The sequence below is a fragment of the Crotalus tigris genome, unplaced genomic scaffold, assembly GCF_016545835.1.
Source record: "Crotalus tigris isolate CLP2741 ecotype Arizona unplaced genomic scaffold, ASM1654583v1 scf7180000018371.15429387391:27106975, whole genome shotgun sequence".
Taxonomy (NCBI): Eukaryota; Metazoa; Chordata; class Lepidosauria; order Squamata; family Viperidae; genus Crotalus; species Crotalus tigris.
Genome location: NW_024096970.1, coordinates 23,061,670 through 23,084,678, shown reverse-complemented (window position 1 = coordinate 23,084,678; position 23,009 = coordinate 23,061,670). Strand labels below are relative to the sequence as shown.

At 36.8% G+C, this 23,009-nt stretch overlaps 1 protein-coding gene across 6 annotated transcripts in view; it reads right to left on the bottom strand.

Moving 5' to 3' along the window:
• Positions 1–23,009, bottom strand: part of SLC25A21 (solute carrier family 25 member 21) — a 257,481-nt gene that overhangs the window by 49,461 nt on the left and 185,011 nt on the right. For all 6 annotated transcript variants that reach the window (XR_005557738.1, XM_039351812.1, XM_039351807.1 and 3 more), the window contains exon 3: positions 13,743–13,826. Coding sequence is in view for 5 of the 6 variants with exons in the window: in XM_039351812.1 (XP_039207746.1) it covers positions 13,743–13,826 (84 nt within the window). In the remaining variant the exon portion in view is untranslated. The remainder of the gene's footprint in view (positions 1–13,742; positions 13,827–23,009) is intronic.

Below are 23,009 nucleotides of genomic sequence, written 5' to 3'. Positions count from 1 at the left end.
AGAATAGAATAGAATAGAGCTGGAAGGGACCTTGAAGGTCCAGCCCCCTGCTCAAGCAGGAGAACATACACCATTTCAGACAGGTGAATGTCTAGTCTCTTCTTAAAAATCTCCAGTGATGGAGCGTCCCCTTTTCTAGGGTAAGCTGTTCCACTGGTTGATTGTCCTCACTGTCAGGAAATTTCTCCTTAATTCCAGGTTGCTTCTCTCTTTGATCGGTTTCCAACTATTGTTTCTTGTCCTTCCATCTGGTGCTTTGCTGAACAACCTGGCCCCCTCTGCCTTGTGGCAGCCCCTCTGATACTGGAACACTACTATCATGTCTCCCCTATTTCTTCTTTTCTTTAGACTAACCAAACCCAAGTCCCATAGCCATTCTTCATATGTTTCAGTTTCCTGTCCTTTGATCATCTTAGTTCTCTGAATTTTTTCCAAACTCTCAACATCTCTTTTGCGATATGGTGACCAAAATTGGCTGCAGTGTTCCAGGTGTGGTCTTACTAGGGTTTTATAAAGTGGTAATAATACTTCACGTGATCTTGATTCTATGCTTCTGTTTATACAACCCAGGATTGTATTAGCTTTTTTTGGTCGCTGCTGCACACTGCTAGCTTATAGTCAAGTGATCGTCCACTAGGACTCCAAGGTCCCTCTCACAGTTACTTTTTTTAAGCCAGGTCTCGCCCAATCTAAATTTGTGCCTTTGGTTTTCCCTGCCTAAATGTAAGACTTTGCTTTTCTCTACATTGAAACTCATTTTGTTGGATAGGGCCCATTGTTCAAGTTGGTCAATATCTTTTTGGATCCTGAGTTTGTCTTCTGGGGTGTTGGGCACTCCTGCCAGTTTGGTGTCATCTGCAAATTTGATGTATGTATATATATGTGTGCAGTTTTTCACTGTAATTTTCGTTGTGGATGCAGAGAATTAAATAGTGTCTTTTCCTCCCCTGTGCCCCATTTGTCTTCCTTTCCAATTAACCCTGTCCTCCTTTGCCTGCTCAGATATCTGGTAATCCTAGATTGGAAATAACAATAGAAAAAGCAATAGAAATTGCATTTAGGCTTAGATATTGGCCCATAGTGCTTTACCTTCTGGGCAGTTTACAATATAAAAGCTTTATTTGCATACTGCCCCCAACAAGCTGGGTCCTCATTGTACCCAGACAGATGGAAGGCTGAGTCAATCTTGAGTCCTGTCAGGATCAAACTCGAGGTTGTGGGCAGAGTTTGCCTGCAATACTGCATTCTAAGCACTTAGCCACCAAGGTTAGCTCTTTCCGTGTCATCTTCCACTGAGAAACCAAAATATTCCACTTGTGTACAATTTTCCTTTGAATATTGTTGCTGAAATATTGTTTAATATTTATTCTTGAAAAGGTAGAGATATAACATAAAAAAATTAACAAATAACTGAATATTTTATGTAGAAATAATTCTATTGCTCAGGAGCTCCTGGCCTTTGCTCTTTTGGGGAATTGTGCTCTGTCCCATTAGGCCTTTTTAGTTTCAGATAGTTAATAATAAAGTATTTTTTGGCATGGTGGGGTTGGAAGGCAGTGTGACAGCTTTGGCAGAAAGGTATATTTTAATCAGTAACAACAGCAGCAGTACCAATACTAATACTGCATGAAATGAAAACACTACATTTGCCAATTCCTTGGGAAAATATTACATTATGTTGCATTCTTCTCATAACTATAGTCAGTCATTTCTTCATTCTTTTCTGCCAGAATCAGCAAAATTTAGCATCAAAGGCCTGAAAAAAGGACAGGTAAGTCGTGATTTGCCCGCTCCTCTGTAAGACAAGGCAAAATGTTTTCGAAGTAGACCTTAGAGGAGAGAAATTCATTATGATTTAAACCAGCTTTCTCAGTCCTTGAGCTCTTGCTTCTTAGACTACAGTTACCAACTTCATCAGCACAGTGAGTGTCGCGACATTGTAAAAGGCTAGCTTAGACAATTGATCTACAGCGACCTTTTAAGGAAAAGTTTGTGTTTAGGTTTGTTATCCATACACGTTTTGCCTATTTCTCTAGTTTTTTAAAAAAAACCTTCTTCAGTTTTGTAAGTTGAGAGCCTCTATTAGAAAACTGAGAAATCATGCATTTATATATATAAAAAAATACAAGTTCATCTTCCAATTGCTGCAATTTAAATCACGAAAAAAACATCTGGGAGAATAGGTAACTTTAAAAGCCAAGAAAATACCAAAATAATACTGGGAGGGGAATGTGTGTACATTGTAACCCAAGAGTTTATTCACAGCAGGCAAGAGGTACCTAGGAAAAAAAAAATATGATGCTGAGGTATATGGAGACTGAGATGGGGAACCAAATTAGTAACATATGTACACAACCTCCCGGACATATCACTGTTTAATTTAGCCAAAGAAAACAAATAAAAGCACTTTGTGTACGAAAGCTGGACATTTCTTCCCATTCACCTAGTATCTGCAGGTAGGATCTTACATGTAGAATTCTTATGACCTAAGGGCAACCAGTAGATGATACCAAACAGATTTCACTGTCACTTTGTTTCCATCTAGTGGTCATCCAGATTGTTGAAATCCAGATATCCCTGTCCTTTACAGCTATTTTAATCACAGCTCCTGTGAGTGCTCATGGCAACAATGTGCAGTATATTTGTCATCATACTTCCCAATGACATCACTGGCTACTGCTTGTTGAAAATAAGTATTATTTTTGCTGGTGCTAACCTTTCTTTGAAAATAGCTCTCTTGCAAAGCTCCAGTCACTTCCCAGTTTTTGCTGATATAACAATTAACATTTCAAAATGTCTATTGGGCATCCAGACTCCTCCCTAAAGTCTGACTCTTTAGCTCTATTGAAACTGTTTTCTGTTGGCACACCTATTTTGGAAGTTACAGTATTTCTATTTGCAGCTGGCATGCTTATCTTAGAAGTTATAATATTTTATACATTCTAGATTTTCCTTCTTGAGAAGTGCTATTCATTCCATGACATTTCCTTGATTTTAATTGTTCCTTTTAGAAGGGGGGGGGGATACCTCAATAGATCAAAATATACAGGATATTATACCATGTAAAAAAAGAACAATCTCCTCTCCAAGGGAGATGGTGGGGAAAGTCATATAAACTCCATACATCTGTAATATTTGCATCTTTCTCTTCTACGAGCTTATGGAAAGGGGAACTGTATATGCCACTTTGACAGAGATTCTACTTGTCTTTCAATCTTTGGCTTACAAAGTGGGCAATGTGTGGACCCGAAGTTGCATGTGGCCACCAGAAACTGAACTGACAAATTTTGTCAATAAACCACTCAAAAACAATGCACGTTTTCTTATTTTTAGCAAAAACAAAAAACACCCAACTAGAAAAGGTTATATGTGTTTTATTTAACTCAACAGAAATGAAAATTAAATCCACATATCAAAAAATAAATAACAATAAAACCAGAAAAATCCAGCTCTGTTAATTTTGATGATATTACTAGTCCATTACTGATTTGACCTTAGCTACCCAATATATGCACATATGTGGGCATATAGATATGCACATATATTGCATATATGTGATATTCAACTCTGTATCCCATCCCTGGTGATTCAAATGATGCTGGCTATGGAGGCCTAGATGTGGGGGACAACAGACTTCAGCTGAATCCTGGCAAGACCAAATGGCTTTGACTGCATGGAGCTTTGAGATCTAGGACTCCAACATCTTTAGTTCTCAACGGGATTACCTCAGACAGACCAGTGTGCAACTTGGGAGTTTTCTTGGATTTGTGACTCTTGCACAAAGAGCAGGCAGCATTTGCAGCTTTGAGAACCTTTCCACAACTCTGTTGTGCCCTACAACTGGTGCAGAGTGCAGCAGCATGGACAGTCTTTGGGCCCATGTTTCACCCCTGTTCTGTGAGCTGCATGGGCTGCCAGTTTGCTTCTGGTTCCAATTCAAAGTGTTGGTTATCACCTTTAAAGCCCTTTGTGGCATGGGTCCAGGCTATCTGCTGAAATGTCTCATTCCAACGGGATTAGCCCACCCCACCCACGCCAGCAGAAGAGGCATGCTACGGATCCTGTTGGTCAAAGAAATTGCAACTGTCAGGGACTAATAGCAGATCTCATCCCCCACTCATTCTACTCCTTCCCTCCCCATCTTTTAGTTATGATTTGTAATTTTATTGCAGTTAGATATATGTATCTGTATAGTTTTATTGCTTTTACTGTTGTAACCTGCCCAGAAATGCCTTGTGGTGAGATGGGCAGCAAACAAATTTAATAAACAAACAAACAATAAATGATCAACTGTCAAAAGTCTACCTGTCCTTGTAAATCTTACCCCAATAATTTATTTGGTAGAATGATAAACCAGCGTACTGGATTATAGAAGTCAAATGGCTCTAAAAAGAACCATTTTGGGATCATTTAATGGACCTGGATATTCTTTTTTTTTCCCTAGCTACATTTTCTCACATTTTGTTCAAAAAAGTTTCTGAACATCTTCCTTCCTCACTCCTCCAAAAGTATATATTAGAAAAGGTTTGTTTGTCAACATAGAAAAAGGGCCTGATGAACAACATGGAACAATTCCTGAGCCCTTTATTTTCCCAATTCTTCAGGCATCTAGTTTTATTGTACACTGCCTGGAGTCCTTCTTTGAGGGAGATGGGTAGTTCAGAAATATGAAAAATAAATAAATAAAATCTTATCTCCTACTTTTCTTTCAAAAACTACTGAATGAATTTATCATTTCACTTATCTTATTGATTCTATTTGCGTTAGATCTCTACTTTCTTGCAAATACTTTGTTCTCCCATATTTAAATCACAGGAATAATTTTGGAAGATCTACTAGGCTAATAAGACAGGCTTAATTCCACCCAGAGGCATTCAGGATCGAGTAAGAAATTGAACCTGATTTTCTCAAGTCTGATATTCCTAATCTGTTTTTCTCACACTGGTAAAGCTTAGAAATGTTGGGCTTCAATTCCTGGAATTCTTTGCCACTGTGGTGAATGGTTCAACACGAATGCCTTAACTATTCCCTTCTGCTGCTGCTGCAAAAAAAAGACAAAGCAAACTGTTTTTAAATCTGCAAATTTGCTTGGAGGATGAACTGGGAATTTTGTTAGAGACATTATTAAGAGTGAGTTTAGAACTTAGCATGGGCATTCACAGAGTGGAAGCAAGAGGGGCAAATAACAATGCATGTATGTGTAACCATGGCATTTGCAGGAAGACATCATCATGATCATGTCATTTTGATGTCTTTGTTCTTTGTTATGGATGCCATACAACAATCTACTTCAAACCTGCATGACCAGATTTTTCAAGGTTTACTTTCCCAAAAGCAGAAGGATTTTCTGGGTTAAATGCCACAGGCTCACTGCTCTGAAACCAGATGATTGGTCTTTACTTTTAAAATCATGGTAATATTGCTGAAAAGTAAAAAAAAAAAAACTGTTGGCAAAAGTAAGACTCTTTAGTAAACTGGTTATCATTTGCTACTTAACACCATGTTTATGAATGTAATAGGTCAAACATGCATGAATTTAGCTTTCCCCAGTTTTAATCATTCTTTACTCTTTCTAAATGATTAACAGAAAAATACATCAAAATGATCTCAACAATTATTTATAGCATCTGACCATGCTAAAAAGATTTTCTTTGTTCAATACTTTGACTAATTCTCAGTTTCAAGCTTTGACTATAATAAACATCAGATTCTGTTTATGTTTGTTATAAACTTGTCAGTCCTCAATAAACAGATGTACCCCACTGGCTAGCTTTGCTGTCAAAGAACTGCCAAAGTGCACACCAGCTCTTAAATTAAATGCTGTCGAATCCAGAGAGGTTCAGCTATAAAAGTCTTATTTGGAGTAACTAATCCAACACTTAGCCTTGCTACTGAGGATGGTTATTTTGTCATCAGCATCTACCGAAAACTTCTAAAGGGATTTTACAAACTGTCTGCCTCTCTTTAACAGAAAGCTAATGTGACCTTTAATACGCTGTTAGACACAGTCTGACTCTAGTAAGTCTCAATTAAATTTTATGTTTTGTGGCTCCCATTTTCTTGTAATACATGGACAAAGTTCAAGGAATGACTCCTACTTTGAAGATTTAAATTCCCTATTGAGAGAATTTATTTCTACTTAGAGAACTCTTTGGAGATTGTGTTTTTGAACTGGCCAGCAGAAGTTGAGGAGAAAAAAGACTTTGCAAACTCATGTAAGGTTCTTGTGCTTTCTAAACATCCCCCCCCCTTTTTTTCCCCTGAACATTTTAGACACTTCATTTACTGAAATGAAAATTAAAACTTTGGTGCTAATGTCCCATTTTCTATGACAGACATTTCAGGCTACTACATCTATCCAGGGTAGATGCTTTAGTGCAGAATTCCCCAACCTTTCCAGCTTGACGGCCCAGAAGGAAAGAGAGGAGCAGGGAAATGCACAGCAGCAGCACTAGCACATGCATGCACAACTAGGTCATGTGCCACCCATATGTCCAAATGGGCTGCAGGCACCTGGGCAAAAGAGCCACTGGCGCCCACATGCATGCACAAACAGGCCGCTGGGCCTGCATGACACTGATGGCGGTGCTAGCACACCTGCGCATGTGCAAATGGGGCCACTAGCACCCACGTGGCAGCACTACCACAAGTGGGGGTGCTTGCCAGCTATTCCCGCAGCCTGGTGGCCGATACTGGGCCACAGACCATAGGTTGGGGACACCTGCTTTAGTGGAAATATTGGGAATTATAGAGCAAAACACCTAGAGAACATTATTTGCAAGCCTAACTACTTTTTTCTCCAACTCAGGCTTTTTAATTTGTTTATATCCCACTTTCAAGGTCCGCAGTGTTCTTTAAATTCCTTTGACTTACCCAAACCATTTGGGGTTTCAGAAACCCCAATGTGGTACTGAATGCTGAGGCGTTTTTATACCAACTCTGACTTGCTTAAGGGATGTCAAAAGAACTATCTGGAAGTTTTTTGAGATGATAGATAATTTTCTGAAAGTTAAGATGGGGAAACGGGGGAAAATACATATATGTGCTACATGTATGAATAGTGCATTAAGAATTCCACTGGAGCAAAAAGATATTATTCTACTCTTCCTCCCATGTTTTTTGTTTATACAGCCAGAGCAACATACTGGGTACGATTAGATTCATGAGTATGATGTTTCTTGAGATCCAGAAGTTGCTTAGAAGGGTTTTTGCCCAGCTCATTCCTTGTCTTCTCACAAACACCATTGCTGGCTCTTGCATTTCTACATTACTAAACTTCATTCTCTTTTGTTCTATGATACCAACATGATATTTCTCATATTTAGCTTGCCCTTTGCTATAGCTTAATATTATGCTAGTATAAGTTCTGTTTAACATACTCAGGGTTTGGGTTGCCTTGGCTTCTGCTACCTGGTCTCACTTTAATGCAGTATAGTTAAAAGAGTGGATTAGGAATTAGGAGGCTCATGTTCTAATCCATTCTCAGCAATGCTCATTCATCTCTCTAGTCATTTTTTCTCTCCTCAGGATTCTCACAGGATTGTTGTTGTGAGGAAAAATAGGACAAATACCATGTACACCATTTGAGCTCCTGAACAAAGAATCAAATAAATACTGCAAATATTTGTGGCCCTACAGAGATTGTCTGATTTAGAAGAAATAAACTTTTTTTGTGTTCCAAGGATATAAATTTGACTAATTTTCAGCACTTTGATTTTTTGGGTAGCTGATTGAATTATTTAAAATTTAAAAATATGATTTAAAATGAACCAGTAATATAAACCAAATGATATATGGAAGGATAAATACTTTCAAATGTTACAGTTAATAAAAAATACCAAGAAACAAAAAGTGTTATGTATTTAAAAATCAGCCATTCTAATTTGGATGCCCAATGTGTGTTTCCAAGAACTGCCCATGGGGACAGCGATGATGTAGAGGAATTCAGTAGAATCCATAGCTCTTGGTTTGCCAATGTCTAAACTAAAAATGAACCACAAACAGGATATTCAACATACTGTAATATATTTCAGACCAATATTCACTCAGCCCTGGAAATCACTATCTATTGCTGGATTATTCTTCCACTAATCGTCATCCTCTTTGGTTAGCTTTGACTCTATGATATCTATTAATTAGAACCCATTTAAAGGCATCAGAGCTATTTTAACAGTCCTCTTTGTGCACTTTTCATCCAAATAGTAAATGCTTGTGCAACTGAAATGCTTTTACTTTTAACAACGACATCTCACTGTTTCTTTTTCTCCTCTGAAGACAGGTGCCTGTCTGCTTGTTGCAATGGGGCATGCCACATCCATGACCTTTTGTGCTGGTCTGTATGGCTAAAAGCGGGTTAGCTGTGAAGGAAAATCACCTCCCATTATGGAAATCCTGTGGAGTTTGGTCAAGATAGTGGGATGTGTTTGCAGTTGTCTGGATTTCTTGCCTTAATTGTGTATTTCTATGAAACAAAAATGTTGATGTTTCTCTTAAATGGCAAAAGGTTGCTTATTACTTTACATTTTGTACTCGGATAAAGTAAGCCAAATATAATATTGGGTACATAATAAGTCAGCTTTGAAGTGCACATCTGTGTAGAAATGGCCACTTTTTTTTCATCGAAACATGCATAGCTCTCATGTGGGAAAGGTCTGGATGTATTTTTAATACTGTTTTTGTACCTGTCTGACATAACAAAGGCAAGACCACATGACTGTTTCATTTGTTTCCAATGCATTCTGCATGCCAAATTATCACAGGAGGGGAAAAATGCTTTTATTTTATTTTTGAAAAAGGAAAAAAATAAATTGCTTTTGAACATACTTCAATGGCTCTGAAGACCAGTAAGTAAGCCAAGGGACATTCTCAGGTCCCAAAAGGTTTTTTCCTGACCAATCTCTTCTTAATCTCAGTCTAAAGCAGAAATAAATGTTATTACAGATTCTGATATATATTCCTGGCCCATGAGTCTGTGATCTTGGCACATACTACAATTTCAACTCAACATAATTAAGTAAAATAGAGCACTTCTTTCTACATGCTCTTAATGTTGAAATCCTGTAACAAACTATATTCAGGTAAAGTAACCCAATATGAAAGCCAGTTATTTACCATGTTTAATTTATTGACTGTTGCTTGTCATTGAACAAGATATTTACATTTCTTAAATGTCTTCAATAAACTGGCTAAACAGGCTTCCAAAAGCAATTAATTCCACAGAAAAGATCCTGCTACCACAGCCACTTATTTTTTTGAGATTAAATTTTTCAAGGACAGCAAGTTTTTACAATAGCAGAAATATAGAAAAAGAACAGTCCCTAAACTGGAGAAGATGAAGATCTGAAAAAGAAAACAAAATTCTTCATGCCTTTTTCCTGTCAACATTATGGCCCGCCAGTCATTGATCGTGAGATTTCCAAGCCTCTCTCATACAGACTAAGACCAGCACAAAAGTTTTCATTTATTATTTGGCAGTGGCTAAGCCCGCAAAGGGACTTGCAGAGAGACTCATTAGAAAGGCCCGTGTCTGCTTGGGTTAAAAAAAGTAAGTGTTACAGTTACTAATCTTTGGTGATGACAGAGCACAGTCTAGAAGCAGATGCTATTCAAAAGGCTATTGTTTTCTTCTTCCATACCGAGATTTAGCAAGTTGTTTTTATATTGTTTTAAGAACTACCTGCTATTGCCAGTATGAAAAAGACCATGCCTAAGTCATTTTTTTTTCAGCCTAGCAGATCACTGCAGAAAGAATAATATTTGATGTCTTGGATAAATGCTTGCAAGCAATTGAGACAGGTTATTGAAACAGATTGAGGACTGAAAGGCAGTATCAGACCTGCTGAATGTCTGATTTAGGGTTCTAGAAAAATCAAAAGATAGTTCAGAAGTTTAGAACATCATGGTTTGTTCAAAAGTAGAAGTAGAAGCTTCTGTTCTCCACCCATGTTTATTTGTTTTATTCAAGAGTTCATGAGACACCAGAGAGAGGGGTATGCATGTTGACATTTTGGTACAATGTCACCAGCCTTGAAGGAGATAGTAAAATGCCATTACTGAAATGGCTCTTCCTGAACCCAGAACATTATACTAACCACACCAAAGTAATCAATAAATACTTTTATATTGTGGATATATCTACAAGCAAGCACAAGGTACTCTGAAGGGATCACCCATATCAGTCCTCATAGAAGAAGCAGTCATGTAATGACTCGAATCCATAGCTCTACCCACTATCCAACCAAAATTCTGGACATGCTACATTGATCACACCTTCGTCATCATCAAACGCTCCCAAATTAAAGAAACATGCCACCTACTCAATAACATATTCCCTGGGATCAAATTCACACAAAGAGGAAACAGACAACAGACTCCCATTCCTCGAAATCAACATAAGGAGACTAGACAACTGAGAATTGGAAACCCACATCTACTGCAAGCCCACACACATGGACCAAATCCTCAGCTTCACAAGCAACCACCCACCATATCCAAAAGAAGCTGTGTCCAGACCTTCTTCATAAAAGCCAGGACACACTGCAGCACCACAACATTAAGAAAAGTGGAAGAGAAACGGCTGTTTGATGTCTTTTTCCATAACAGCTATCCAAAAAACTTCATATTCTGACACATAACACCCAAACCACAATACACCACACAGCCAATAATCACACAAAAACTAAAGGGGTGTCGGAAATGACAGCCAGAATTCTCCAATCCCTAGGAATAGAAATAGTCCATAAACCCACAGCTACACTGTACCAGGAATTATCCAGAACCTAAGACAAGATATAGAAGGATGAAAAAAACAATGTAATATACAAAATCAACTGTAACCATTGCAACCAATTCTACATTGGACAAACATCCCATCAATTAAAAACCAGGATCCACAAATACCAGCTGGCAGTCAAATGCCATGATCCCAAATCCTTAATCTCTACTCACACAAACATCAAAGAGCACCAATTCGATTGGAGCAAATACAATAATCATTGGCCACGCTACCACCCACCATGCTTGTGAGTTCATCGAAACCTGACACTCCACAAGCAATTGCATCAACAGACACATCGACCTACAACCAGCCTATAAACCCCTCAGAATCCAACTGCACAGCCAACCAGAGACAGCACTGACCCTCAACCAACCCATGCAAGCCCCCCATAAGCAGTTCACCTCCCAGTGACCCTGACCTAATGTAACCTCCCATCACAAGACCCATCACAAGACCCTCACTTGATACATCCACACCTGAAGTCCATATAAATAGAACACTGACATGTTCAGAAACCAACAATATTCAGAAACCAACCCACAAGCTCGGAGAACAAACCTTCACCGTCACATTATATTAATTACTGCCCAGTGACATATATCTTTGGAGGGATATGGTTCTTGAGAAGATGGATATCTATGTATTTTGGGATGATATTGGAGCATACAAATTATCTTTACTTTTTCAGTCTGAGTTCAGACTTGATTTTAAACAGAATCAATTCTGGATGCCTTATGGATCATGTTCTCTGGAGAGACAAAAGTGTAATATTCAGCGTATAGTACTTGCTTTGATGGTTTTGGAATGCTTTCCTATTGTATGCATGATGTAGCATTCTCATATGCTCTCTACTTGACTTTATGATTATTTCCACCGGTGAAAGAGTTCCACCAGGATAGGTAGTTACACGGCCCCTACTTATTCTTGATTAGGGAAAATGCATCTTTTAAAAACCTACCTACAGTAGATCAGCAGTTTTCAGACTGTTGGCTGAGAAATTCTAGGAATTGAAGTCCTCACCTCTTAAAGTTGCCAAGTTTGAAAAACACTGATCTAGACTGTAATATATTTAGCCGAGAGTCCATCACAATCTATATACAATCTGGACTGTGGGTTTATAGTCCATCTGAAGGACTGGATGAAAGAAAAGGACGAGGGGTGACATGATAGCTGTGTTCCAATATCTCAGGGGCTGCCACAAAGAAGAGGGAGTCAAGCTATTTTCCAAAGCACCTGAAGGCAGGACAAGAAGCAGGACAAGAAACTAATCAAGGAGAGAAGCAACCTAGAACTAAGGAGAAATTTCCTGACAGTTAGAATAATTAATCAGTAGGAACAACCTGCCTCCAGAAGTTGTGAATTCTCCATCACTGGAAGGTTTTAAGAAGAGATGGGACAACCATTTGTCTGAAATGGTATAAGGCAGGGGTCCCCAACCTTTCTTGGTTGGCAGCCTGGTGCAGGTGGGGTGGAGATGCTTTTACATACGTGTGCATATGTGCATAGATGGAGCTGCAAGAGCATGCACAAATGGGGCCACAAGTGCTCAAGTGATACTAGCGCCCACAGGCCGCTGCAATGCTAGTGCAAGTGGGGAGTGTGCACTTGTATGATGCTCACTGTATTGCTAGCATCTCCGGGCCGCCGCAACACTAGTGCAAGTGGGAGGGTGCCAGCCACTCAGGCAGCCCAGTGCCCAACAGCCTATGGCCTGGTAATGGGCTGTGGCTGGGGACCTCTGGTATAAGTTCCGTGCCTGAGTAGGGGGTTGGACTAGAAGACCTCCAAAGTCCCTTCCAACTCTGTCATTTTATACTATTGTCTTGTCTGTTTGATCAAAATCTCAATTAGTGTAATAAAGAAAGAGGTAAAACATTAGTAGCAAATGCCTGTCCAGCCTAGTCCTAAATACTTTCAGTAAAGAAATCTCTTATTCTCTAGTAAGAGTGTAGGAAATAGTTTTCCTCCAGGGGTTGCAATTTCATTTCATTCTTAAATGTGTTTTGGCTTCTGATGTTCACTACTGATAATGGAATGATATTACTAGACTGTGTGGGGGTGAGATTTTAGGTCCTTTTTTCTTGATTTTGGAACCAATTCATTTTTTTTGTCTTACACAAAACAGATATTTTATTACTCTAGAGACTGAGCACAGCTATTTTAAGCTTCAATCTATGAAAATAGAAAAAAAGCAGAAAGAGGGGATCATGCTGCAAATCTTGGCAGTGTATTTTTGGGGGGCAGGAGCTTTAGAGACTGCAAAAAATTGGAGCCTGAAGATTACTTCCCTCCTGCTCCAGATAATTGGTCTTACTTTGGAACTTTTCTCCTTATGATATGATAAGGCTGTTTCCAGTCATGAGAAATAATGTCCTAATAATTCAAAAAAGTTGTTAATTGCCTTGAAGCATCTGTTACTACTCTTGAAACAATAGGGAAACTTACCTCTAAATTAAGCATAAATTTCAAGGAAACGTTTCTTATTTTTCTTTTTTTAAATGTGACATCAATTTACCTCATGTGATGTCAGTAAAATGGCATATTATCACAATCTTTCTCACAAGGAAAATACGAAAGATGGTTTCATGCTCTTACATATGCCCACTTTCTTAATTTCTTAGCATTACTGCAAGAAGTATTTGTAATACATAAAAGTCATCATTCAGTAATAATTAATAAAACTGCACCTGTTTCACATTAATAAAGAAATACTGTAAACCCTTTAGCCCCAGTCACATAAATCTTTGCACATCATATAGTTTAATACACCAGAAGCATCTCAGTTGATTAAAAAATATTCTAATTGCAATGAACAACCCAGTATGGGTTCTTTATCTGTGGCCAGCAACTTAGATATCCAGTTCAAAATGAGAAAAAGGTACAGATGTGAAATGAATGAAATGCAGTGCAACCACATTTTTAAGGAGTAAAATCACAAAATTATAATATATGGTGGTCTTCTTACCCTTCTGTCCGGAATATGATTTTAAAACTGTCTCCAACGTTCTTGTACCCAGAGGGATCAGATTTTCCTCTTTGAATTTGGAACCTATGAAAGTAGTGAATGAAAACTTAGAAACTATAAAAGGGTTTAGAAATATACATTTTACGAATGTTGTAAGAGTTTTCTGAATGTTATGTTCATATTTTATCTCTTTCTTCTCTCTCTAATGTTAAATTATACATTGTTTCAGGTAATTCTTAAGGATGTAAAAGAGATCTGCCATGAATTTCTTTCAAGTGAAAAAACATAATCTACCAACACAGGCTCCATTACAGCATAAACAGGAACAGACTTTATAGAACACATAAATGTCTGCCTTTAATATTTTCTGAAGTATTTCCTAAATACTTTCTTAAAGTATTTCCTTAGAATATTTATATACGGGCAGCAACAAATCAACAAACCCTGATATGGAAGGACATATCTAAAAAAACCCTGAACATAACATTATCTATGGGGAACAGTGGTATACAAATGCATATGGCATGTAAATTATACTAAATACATATTATTTTGACCAGAGTACCCAATTAGTCCGTGCAAACCTATATCCCAATTCAACAGGAAGTTTCAAAGATCACTTTACAAGTTGTAAAGAACAGTATACTATGTTCACAGAATTAAACCGAAATACAGCTTAAATTTTCTATTGCATCATAGTCTTACAATATTTAAACATCTCTTATGTTGGCTCTTTCAAGTTTGTACAGCAAATACAATAACTTTAGATTTTGCATGACATAGATGTCTTAGGGCAGTGATCTTTTCCTGTATTCCAGTTTTACTAGGACATAAAATCACAGTTCAACACTTCCAATATGCAATCCTTTTACTAGCTCTAAATCAAGATGGTCTGTATTCATTCCTCCTCCCTTTAATTCTACTATAAATTTTGATATGTTATATTGCTTCAGTGCAATGATATTTGAGCAGTATTAATTAATTAACATTCTATTGTTTATATGATTTAGAATATTGAAAGTAAAACTACAAACAAATATATTGTTTATATACTAATTACAATTAGAATTATCCATTAATTATAGTTTATGATATCAATATTATGAGCAATGTGATATAAATTTAGAGCGGTGAGAATAAATGTTGCTCAATACTGGAAGAAAATATCTAGCTGAGAACTTAGACTTGGAGAATATGAACCAATGATAAAGCTAACAGTAAATAATAAAAGTTTAATCAAATATATCACATAGCAAGGCAAATATAATCACTTATAGTTCAGCTTCTAAGTAGGCTTAAATGTCTTCTATAGGGAAAAATAGTAAATAGGAATATCTTTTAAATTGGTATTCCATTTAAATTATTATTTTGTGTTTTAATGTTTGATAAATTTATTTTGCTGATCTATTTTTTCCTATATATACATAGGAAAACATTTATTCAGTCACGTCCAATAGTCAGAAACTGGTGGACAAGTTTTCTTGGGGAGGTTTTTCAGAGATGGTTTGCCATTACCTCTTCTTAGGGTTAAGATAAAGTGATTAGCTAATGTCACCCAGTTGGCTTTGTGCCTAAAGCAGGACTAGAATTCCCACTCTCCCCATTTCTAGCTTCATGCCTTAACTACTACATCAAAGTGGCATGTGTGGGCCCATACACAGACAGACAGACACACACACACACACACACACACACACACACACTTATAAAGATTAATTATACAATAGAGACTTTAATGCTTAGCAATCATCTCAAAATTAAAATGGTGAGATTTCTTTCTTTCCAACATTATATTCAATTTTCTATATTTTTTTGGTAACCTAGGCTGAATATTCAAAATGAACAGCAGTTTTTTTAAAAAAAACAACTGATCAATATGATTTTACCAATTATGGATTCATTGAGATCCCTGCGTGTATCAGTTATGGATAACAAATATTGAATCAAACTATCTGCCTTGGATCAGTTCTGTCACACTATGAGTTGAGCTAGAATCTTCCCTCAGACAAGAGTCCCACGGTTTGAATCTGTAGTTTGGAACCCTTCAGAAAAATAGATATATCTATATATATTATAAATCTTGTTGCCTATAAAATGCTGTGCCGGGGGATATGCAATTAGTAGAGAGAAGAGTGGTAATGAATGACTATCAACTTTACCTTCAACTCTAAAAGAGTGATTCATCAGAAGCTCTGCTATAATGATATTTTATGGGAGGAGGACTGAGTTTTGCCTTTTACTGTGTCATCTAATTATATCTCAGAATAAAAAAAAAGTTGTAGGCATTTTTTTCTGAAAAAAAAATCAAAATTTTAACAGAACCAAGTTCCAAAATTACTACATTTTTATCTCTGAAACTGGAAACCCTGATCTATTCAGACAGGCATCTGTGTCTGAAAATTCTGTCCAATTTTGTTAAAAAGGTAAAAATGTGAAACCATTGTAGATTTTCCCCCTATTAATTCATGGGTTTTGCAGATCTTGTTTTGATAGACCTGCCAAATCTGGTCTGTAAAAATATACAGTAGTTGATTGCTAGATGGACGCAAAGAATTAGAGAATTCTGTATTTTGTTGTTGACAACCAGCAGTTATAGGATTTGAAGTCCCAATCTTCTAAAATCAAGCCTGAAGCAAATTTTATAATGGTTCACGTTCTTATTACTTCCAGCTTCAGAGCATATTTTAGGACACACATTGAACTCTATAAAGAAGCTATGCTAGTATACACGTTTGTGTTATGAAAAGTACAATGTTAGTGTATTTTCACTGGAAATCTCAAATATTGGTCAAAGACTTAAGAGAAAAAATAAAAAAGTAGATAACCACAAGCCCTTTACTGCAGGATATTGATACAATTTAAAACTAAACAAAGAAACAAAAAATAAAGCAAAAAGAGATACAGATACCCTTCCATAAGCACTGTTGGTGGGAAGATTTGGAGATTTTTTTATTGACAGAGACTTTGTGAAGGTAGAATGTCTTGCTCATATCTTCATATGGTGTTCTTTTTATATTGTCCCGAAATGTGCTCTGATCTCCCCAATGGTATAGGGTTTCCTGCCTGAACAAGGGGTTGGGCTAGATGACCTCCAAAGTCCCTTCCAACTTTACTATTATTATTATCTCTAAATCTGGGGGTCAAACTGTTAAAATTGTATGTTCATTACTTATTAAGAGGTGTTAACTCTGCACTCACATACAAGGTGGCCAGAAACTTTCACCGTCAAACAATTGTGCAAATATTTAATTGTTTGTAGCTCTGGGTTTAACTTGTTACTTAGTTTGATTATGAAATATCTGCAAGAAAACAACCAGAGAGTACCAAGGATCCCGCTTTTAATTAGAGATGCTTTTTTTAATAGTCTTGTTGTTTTTTCCCCCTAATAACAAATTGTTACTTTAAATTACTCTTTTCTTATACTGTATGGGCTGGTCAAAGATAGTAATAAAGATTTATTACTATTCAATAAGAATTTTTAAAAGGCTTATTATGTAACTTTTTTCTAACATTCATTATTCAAGCAGATTTTAACACAGTTTTACATTTTTTAATTATTAAAATAAAACCAATATAAATAATTAAAATGATATGATCTATCTAAAACATTTCTCAGTATACAGATCCAGCCTTGTGTTTTGGCCTATTTCTTTTATCTCTCCTAGTCATGATGGACAACAGTCAGCAATTATGTAGTTGTAATTCAGAACATCTGGAAGAATCCAGATCAGGGGAAGATTGATATAAATGACTTTTAATTACAACAATTTTAATGAAAGAGAGATGTATTAAAATTAATGAGTCATAAAAATATGCTAATGAGGCTTATTTCTTGTGCCCTTTTTCCTGAGATATAATAAAATACATTTGGCAATTATAACAGAAAATGCATACTTCACTTGAATGCACTTTCAGTTGGGCCCCTAATAAAAATAGTTCTGGCACATCTGGAATCTCTGTCTACGGTAACTTCTTTTATTAAAGAAAAAAAAACTATTGCCAAGTTGGCAGTGCAGCAAACACTCTTCAGCAGCTTTACACTCCAGTAAGAATTTGTTGCATGACTTTCTTTTTTTTCAAAGAGCTCTTGGGAGGATTAGAAAAATTCACAACCTCCAATGGCATTGCACTAACTACAAGAACATTAGTCAACCAGAAATGTATGTGTGAGGGAGTGAGGAAGGCAATGAGGGAGGGGTAAACTTAAATTTAAATGTGCTATTTAAATATGGTATATATTTTAATTTGATAAGCCAAAAGTCATATAAGGATTGTGTATTGATGATTCCCCCCTCCCCCCCCAAAAAAGAAGCTTATAAGGGAAGATAACAAAAAAATTACTTAGAATACATTTGGGAGAGGTACAGAACAGAAAGTGAGTTGAGGTGACGCAGATGAAATACTGCTATAGAATGCAATAGACAGATGCAAAATAACATAGCAAAGGGGCAGATTTTATCACCACAAATTCTTTGCATGCATTTGGTAACATTGAGCACTGAATGCACTTGAGGAAGGTGCAAACTATCACCAAACATCCAGGCATTCATTAGCTGAGGATGCATTTCACACTTACAGAATGTTCTACAATTGGCTGGATTTATACAACATGCTTTGTGGCAATTTCTTGTCTGTGGAGTGTAATGGCTGGATTCTCACAACGGCACTGAAATATTGACCTATGACCTTTTTTTTATCTTTATGTCCTTTCTGGCATGCCATGATCATATGATCAAAATTCAGATGCTTAGCAACTGGTTCATATTTATGACCTTTGCTGTGTCCCAAGGTCATGCTAACAACTTTTGTGACCTGACAAGCAAAGTCAGTGGGGAAGCCAGATTCATTTAACAACCAGGTTACTAACTTATCAGCTGTGGTGATTCACTTAACAACTATGGCTAAAAAGGTTGTAAAATGGGGCAAAACTCACTTAACAAATGTCTCACTTAACAACAGAAATTTAAGGCTCAATTTGTAGTCGTAAGTTGAGGACTATTTGTATTTATCTCTGGGGCGAGAAAGGTTGTAAAATGGGGGCAAAACTCACTTAACCACTGTCTTGCTTAGCAACAGAAATTTTGAGATCTATTGAATATGATGTTCATTTTATGTTTAAAAAGTGAGAAGCTAACCCAATGTTCAGCAGTTTTGTTCATTTTCTGGGCAGTTGCTTCTAAAACTCCATTTTGTTTAGCAAATATGATGCAAATATCCCTGCTGAACTGCTGTTTCCCAGAAGGGCACTTAAGGGATTCACATACAGGAAAATCTGGTAGTGTATACTCACTTATTTGACTAAAGTATGTTTTACATAGCATATAAATCAGTGCACAAGACATGAGACTAAGATGGGAAAGGAAAAGAAACCCTGTAAGCATCCTCTGAGAACTTCTTCCTGAGATACACAAACAAGAATACATTAAAATATGGATTTAAAGCTTTATGCTGCAATTATTTATCTTTTTATCTGGAAACACATGCTTATTCCCGAATAGACCCATGTATCACCAAACCAGTAAATAGCATTTTTGGTAGCACAGAAGGTGTAGTTTATCATACTTTAGCTACCTTGTAATCATTGTTCTATTCTCCATCAAACTCCACAAAGTAAACATGCCTAAATCTAAAGTTTTGGCAATTCAGAATAAAAAAAATATCTTAAATTAACATTACTTGGTATTAGAAACTTCATGGCAGCCCCAAATGAGCAAGAGTCAGTAGTACATTTTAAGACTAACAAAGGTGGTGCTTGGAAAGATATCTATAAAGGCAGATATTTAATTTTCTTAGTCAGAAATGGATTATTCTGTTTAAAATCATAGTTTGTGTTAGAAGTAGAAATGTAACCATGTGAAAAACAAAAAGGAAGCTATGAGAACCTGAGGTACTCTTTGGCATTTTAATTTAGTTTGGTTTCTTTGCCTGAAGAAGAAAATAAAAGATAGATAATAGTGGGTAAAAACATCAAGCAAAGGGGAAAAGGATTAATTTTATTATAATAGTCCAGTATACAGATCAGGAAGTAGAGCAAGATGGTGGCAGCAGATTCAGGATTTGAATTGAGATAATAACTTCACTCTTGATAATACCGGTAGTCCTCAATGTACGACCACAACTGAGCCCAAAATTTCAGTTGCTAAATGAGACAGTTAAGTGAATTTTGATCCATTTTACGACTTTTCTTGCTACAATTGTTAAGTGAATCACTGCAAATGTTAAGTTATTAACATAGTTGTTACTTCTGACTTTCCCATTGACTTTGCTTGTCAGAGGGTCACAAAAGTTCCCCCGGACACTGCAAACATCATAAATATGAATCAGTTGTGATGGCATGCATTTTTATGGTATGAAGAGAATAACATCCATAGATATTTCCAAAACCACTACATAAGAAACACATTATTATTTGTATGGGAAAAGATAAAACCAAAATCTATACGAAAATCCCCAGGATGGTTATCAACGATGGAAGCATTCGTTCACCCAGACTTAGTTAAACTTGAGAAAACTCTAACCCAGTGGTTCTCAACCTTTCTAATGCCGTGACCCCATAATACAGTTCCCCATGTTGTGGTGACCCCCAACCACTTATACATCACCGGGTGCCAGGAGCGTGGCCAAAGAAAAGGGGGAAAAAATGGCGGACAGCCTTGTTTGGCGACCCCCGTGAAATGGTCGTTCAACCCCAAATGGGGTCCCGACCCACAGGTTGAGAACCACTGCTCTAACATATAAGGATATTCTGAATACAGATGGGAAATTAAAATCTAAACAAGGGTTAGAAGATCAGGGTATTGACTTATCATGGTGGCCTCGACTGCAGATGCAATCGAGGTATGATAAAGATGTTAAAATATATGGTTTTTATTGCCTGCTTCCCAGGGCTGAGAAAGAGTGACTGGCCCCAGTACAGAATTTGGATTAAACTGTCTTGTGTTGCGTTGGGAACCTGTATGCTTATACACATTCTTGTATACTCTTGCATACACAAAAAAATCTGCATGTGGCAGAGATACCGGTAGGTTTAAGTTTGCCTAGATATATCAGTTTTCTATATGCAAAAGTGTTGTTTTGCTTTACATTGAGTGTGCTTGGTATGGAGGGACATTTCTATTTAGAAAATTTATCATAGAATTTTCAGAAATGCTGGGTCATGTAATAAAAGAAAGTTATGTCCAATTCTTCTTCTTTGGGTCAGTTTTTATTTTATAGCTAAGCTGATTGGATTTTAGAGTAGTTTGAAGCCTCATACATTTGGTGGGCACCCCAGAGTTGGAAACAAGACAGTGCTAAAGGGTTGTTGTGCTATAATGATGCATTGGGATAATCTTATAAAGCAAAATCAAATTCAAAATCTCACTATGGTGCTATGCCAAAATCTATCTTGGTTTTCTGTCGTAGTGTAAGAAGCTTTTATTTTTCTATTTTAATCTAAGAGTGTAACAGTATTTATTCTGAATCTCTCTCAGCTATATTTTTGAGATCACTGTTTTGCTTGAGGTGCCTAAGACTGGTACTGCTGTTTTTTCTTGCAGTTTTATTGCACTGAACGCTCATCAGTGGTTATGTTTTGCAATCACAGACAATCCAAATGAGAGATTGGTGGCTTCCCTTTAGATATCACTAAGATGCAAAAGGAGAGTTAGTTTGATGTAGTGATTAAGCTACTGGGCTAGAAGCTGGGAGATTGTGAGTTCTAGTTCTACCTTAGGCACAAAGCCAGGTAGGTGATCTTGGGCCAATTAATTTTTCTGAGCCCTAGGAAATAAATAAGAGTCCTGCCAAGAAATCTACCAAGAAAACTGCAGAGACATAATAATAATAATAATAATAATAATAATAATAATAATAATAATAATAATAATAATAATAGTAGTAGTAGTAGTAGTAGAAGTAGTAGTAGTAGTAGTAGTAATAATAATAGTAATAATAAAGTTGGAAAGAACCTTGGAAGTCATCTAGTCCAAACCCCTGCTCAGGCAGGAAACCCTATACCATTTTGGACAAATGGCTGTCCAGTCTCTTCTTAAAAACTTCCAGTGTTGGAGAGTTCACAGCTTCTGGAGGCAGGTTGTTCCACTGATTAATTGTTCTAACTGTCAGGTAGTTTCTCCTTAGTTCTAGGTTGCTTCTCTCCTTGATTAGTTTTCATCTGTTGCTTTTTGTCCTGCCTTCAGGCGCTTTGGAGAATAGCTTGACTCCCTCTTCTTTGGGGCAGCCCCTGAGATATTGGAACACTGCTATCATGTCTCCCCTCATTCTTCTCTTCATTAAACTAGACATACCCAATTCCAGCAACCGTTCCTCATATGTTTTAGCCTCCAGTCCCCTAATCATATTTGTTGCTCTTCTCTGTACTCTTTCTAGAGTTTCAACATCTTTTTTACATCGTGGTGACCAAAACTGGATGCAGTATTCCAAATGTGGCCTTATGAAGGCATTGTAAAGTGGGATCATAAAATAGAGAAAGTCATAGAAAATGATAAAATTAAATTGCTCTGGGACTTCAGAATTCAAACAGACAAGTACCTGCAACATAACACCCCAGACTTAACAATTGTCAATAAGAAAGACAAAAAAGTCTGGATAGTGGATGTGGCAGTGCCTGGAGACAGCAGAATAGAAGAGAAAGAATTGGAGAAGATAATAAAATACAAAGACGTACAAATAGAAATAGAAAGACTGTGGCAAAAGCAAGCAAGGGTAGTACCAATAGTGATAGGCTCCTTGGGTGCAATCCCAAAACAACTGGAGCACCACTTGAAGACCATTGGCATTGACAAATTCGCTATTAGTCAATTGCAAAAGGCGGCCTTACTAGGAACTGCTTCCATCCTGCGACGATATCTGTAATACCATCAAACATCCATATCTGCCTATCCCAGGTCCTGGGTAACGACTCGATAGGTAGACAAAATGCCAAATCCAGTCTGAACATCTGGCTGACTGTGCGATGATAATGATGATGATAATAATAATAATAATAATAATAATAATAATAATAATAATAATGTTGGAACTGCTTCCATCCTGTGACGATATCTATAATAGATGGTAATAATAATAATAATAATAATAATAATAATAATAGTTGGAAGGGACCTTGGAGGTCATCTAGTCCAAATAATTAAGACACTTATAATTCTTGGCAACCTCAAATACAAAAATTAAACCTGACTTCAGTAATTACTGATTGAAAAAAACCCACCCTAATCATAGGTGTCTCATTGGAGAGTGAAACATAAATACTTTAACATCTCTTTC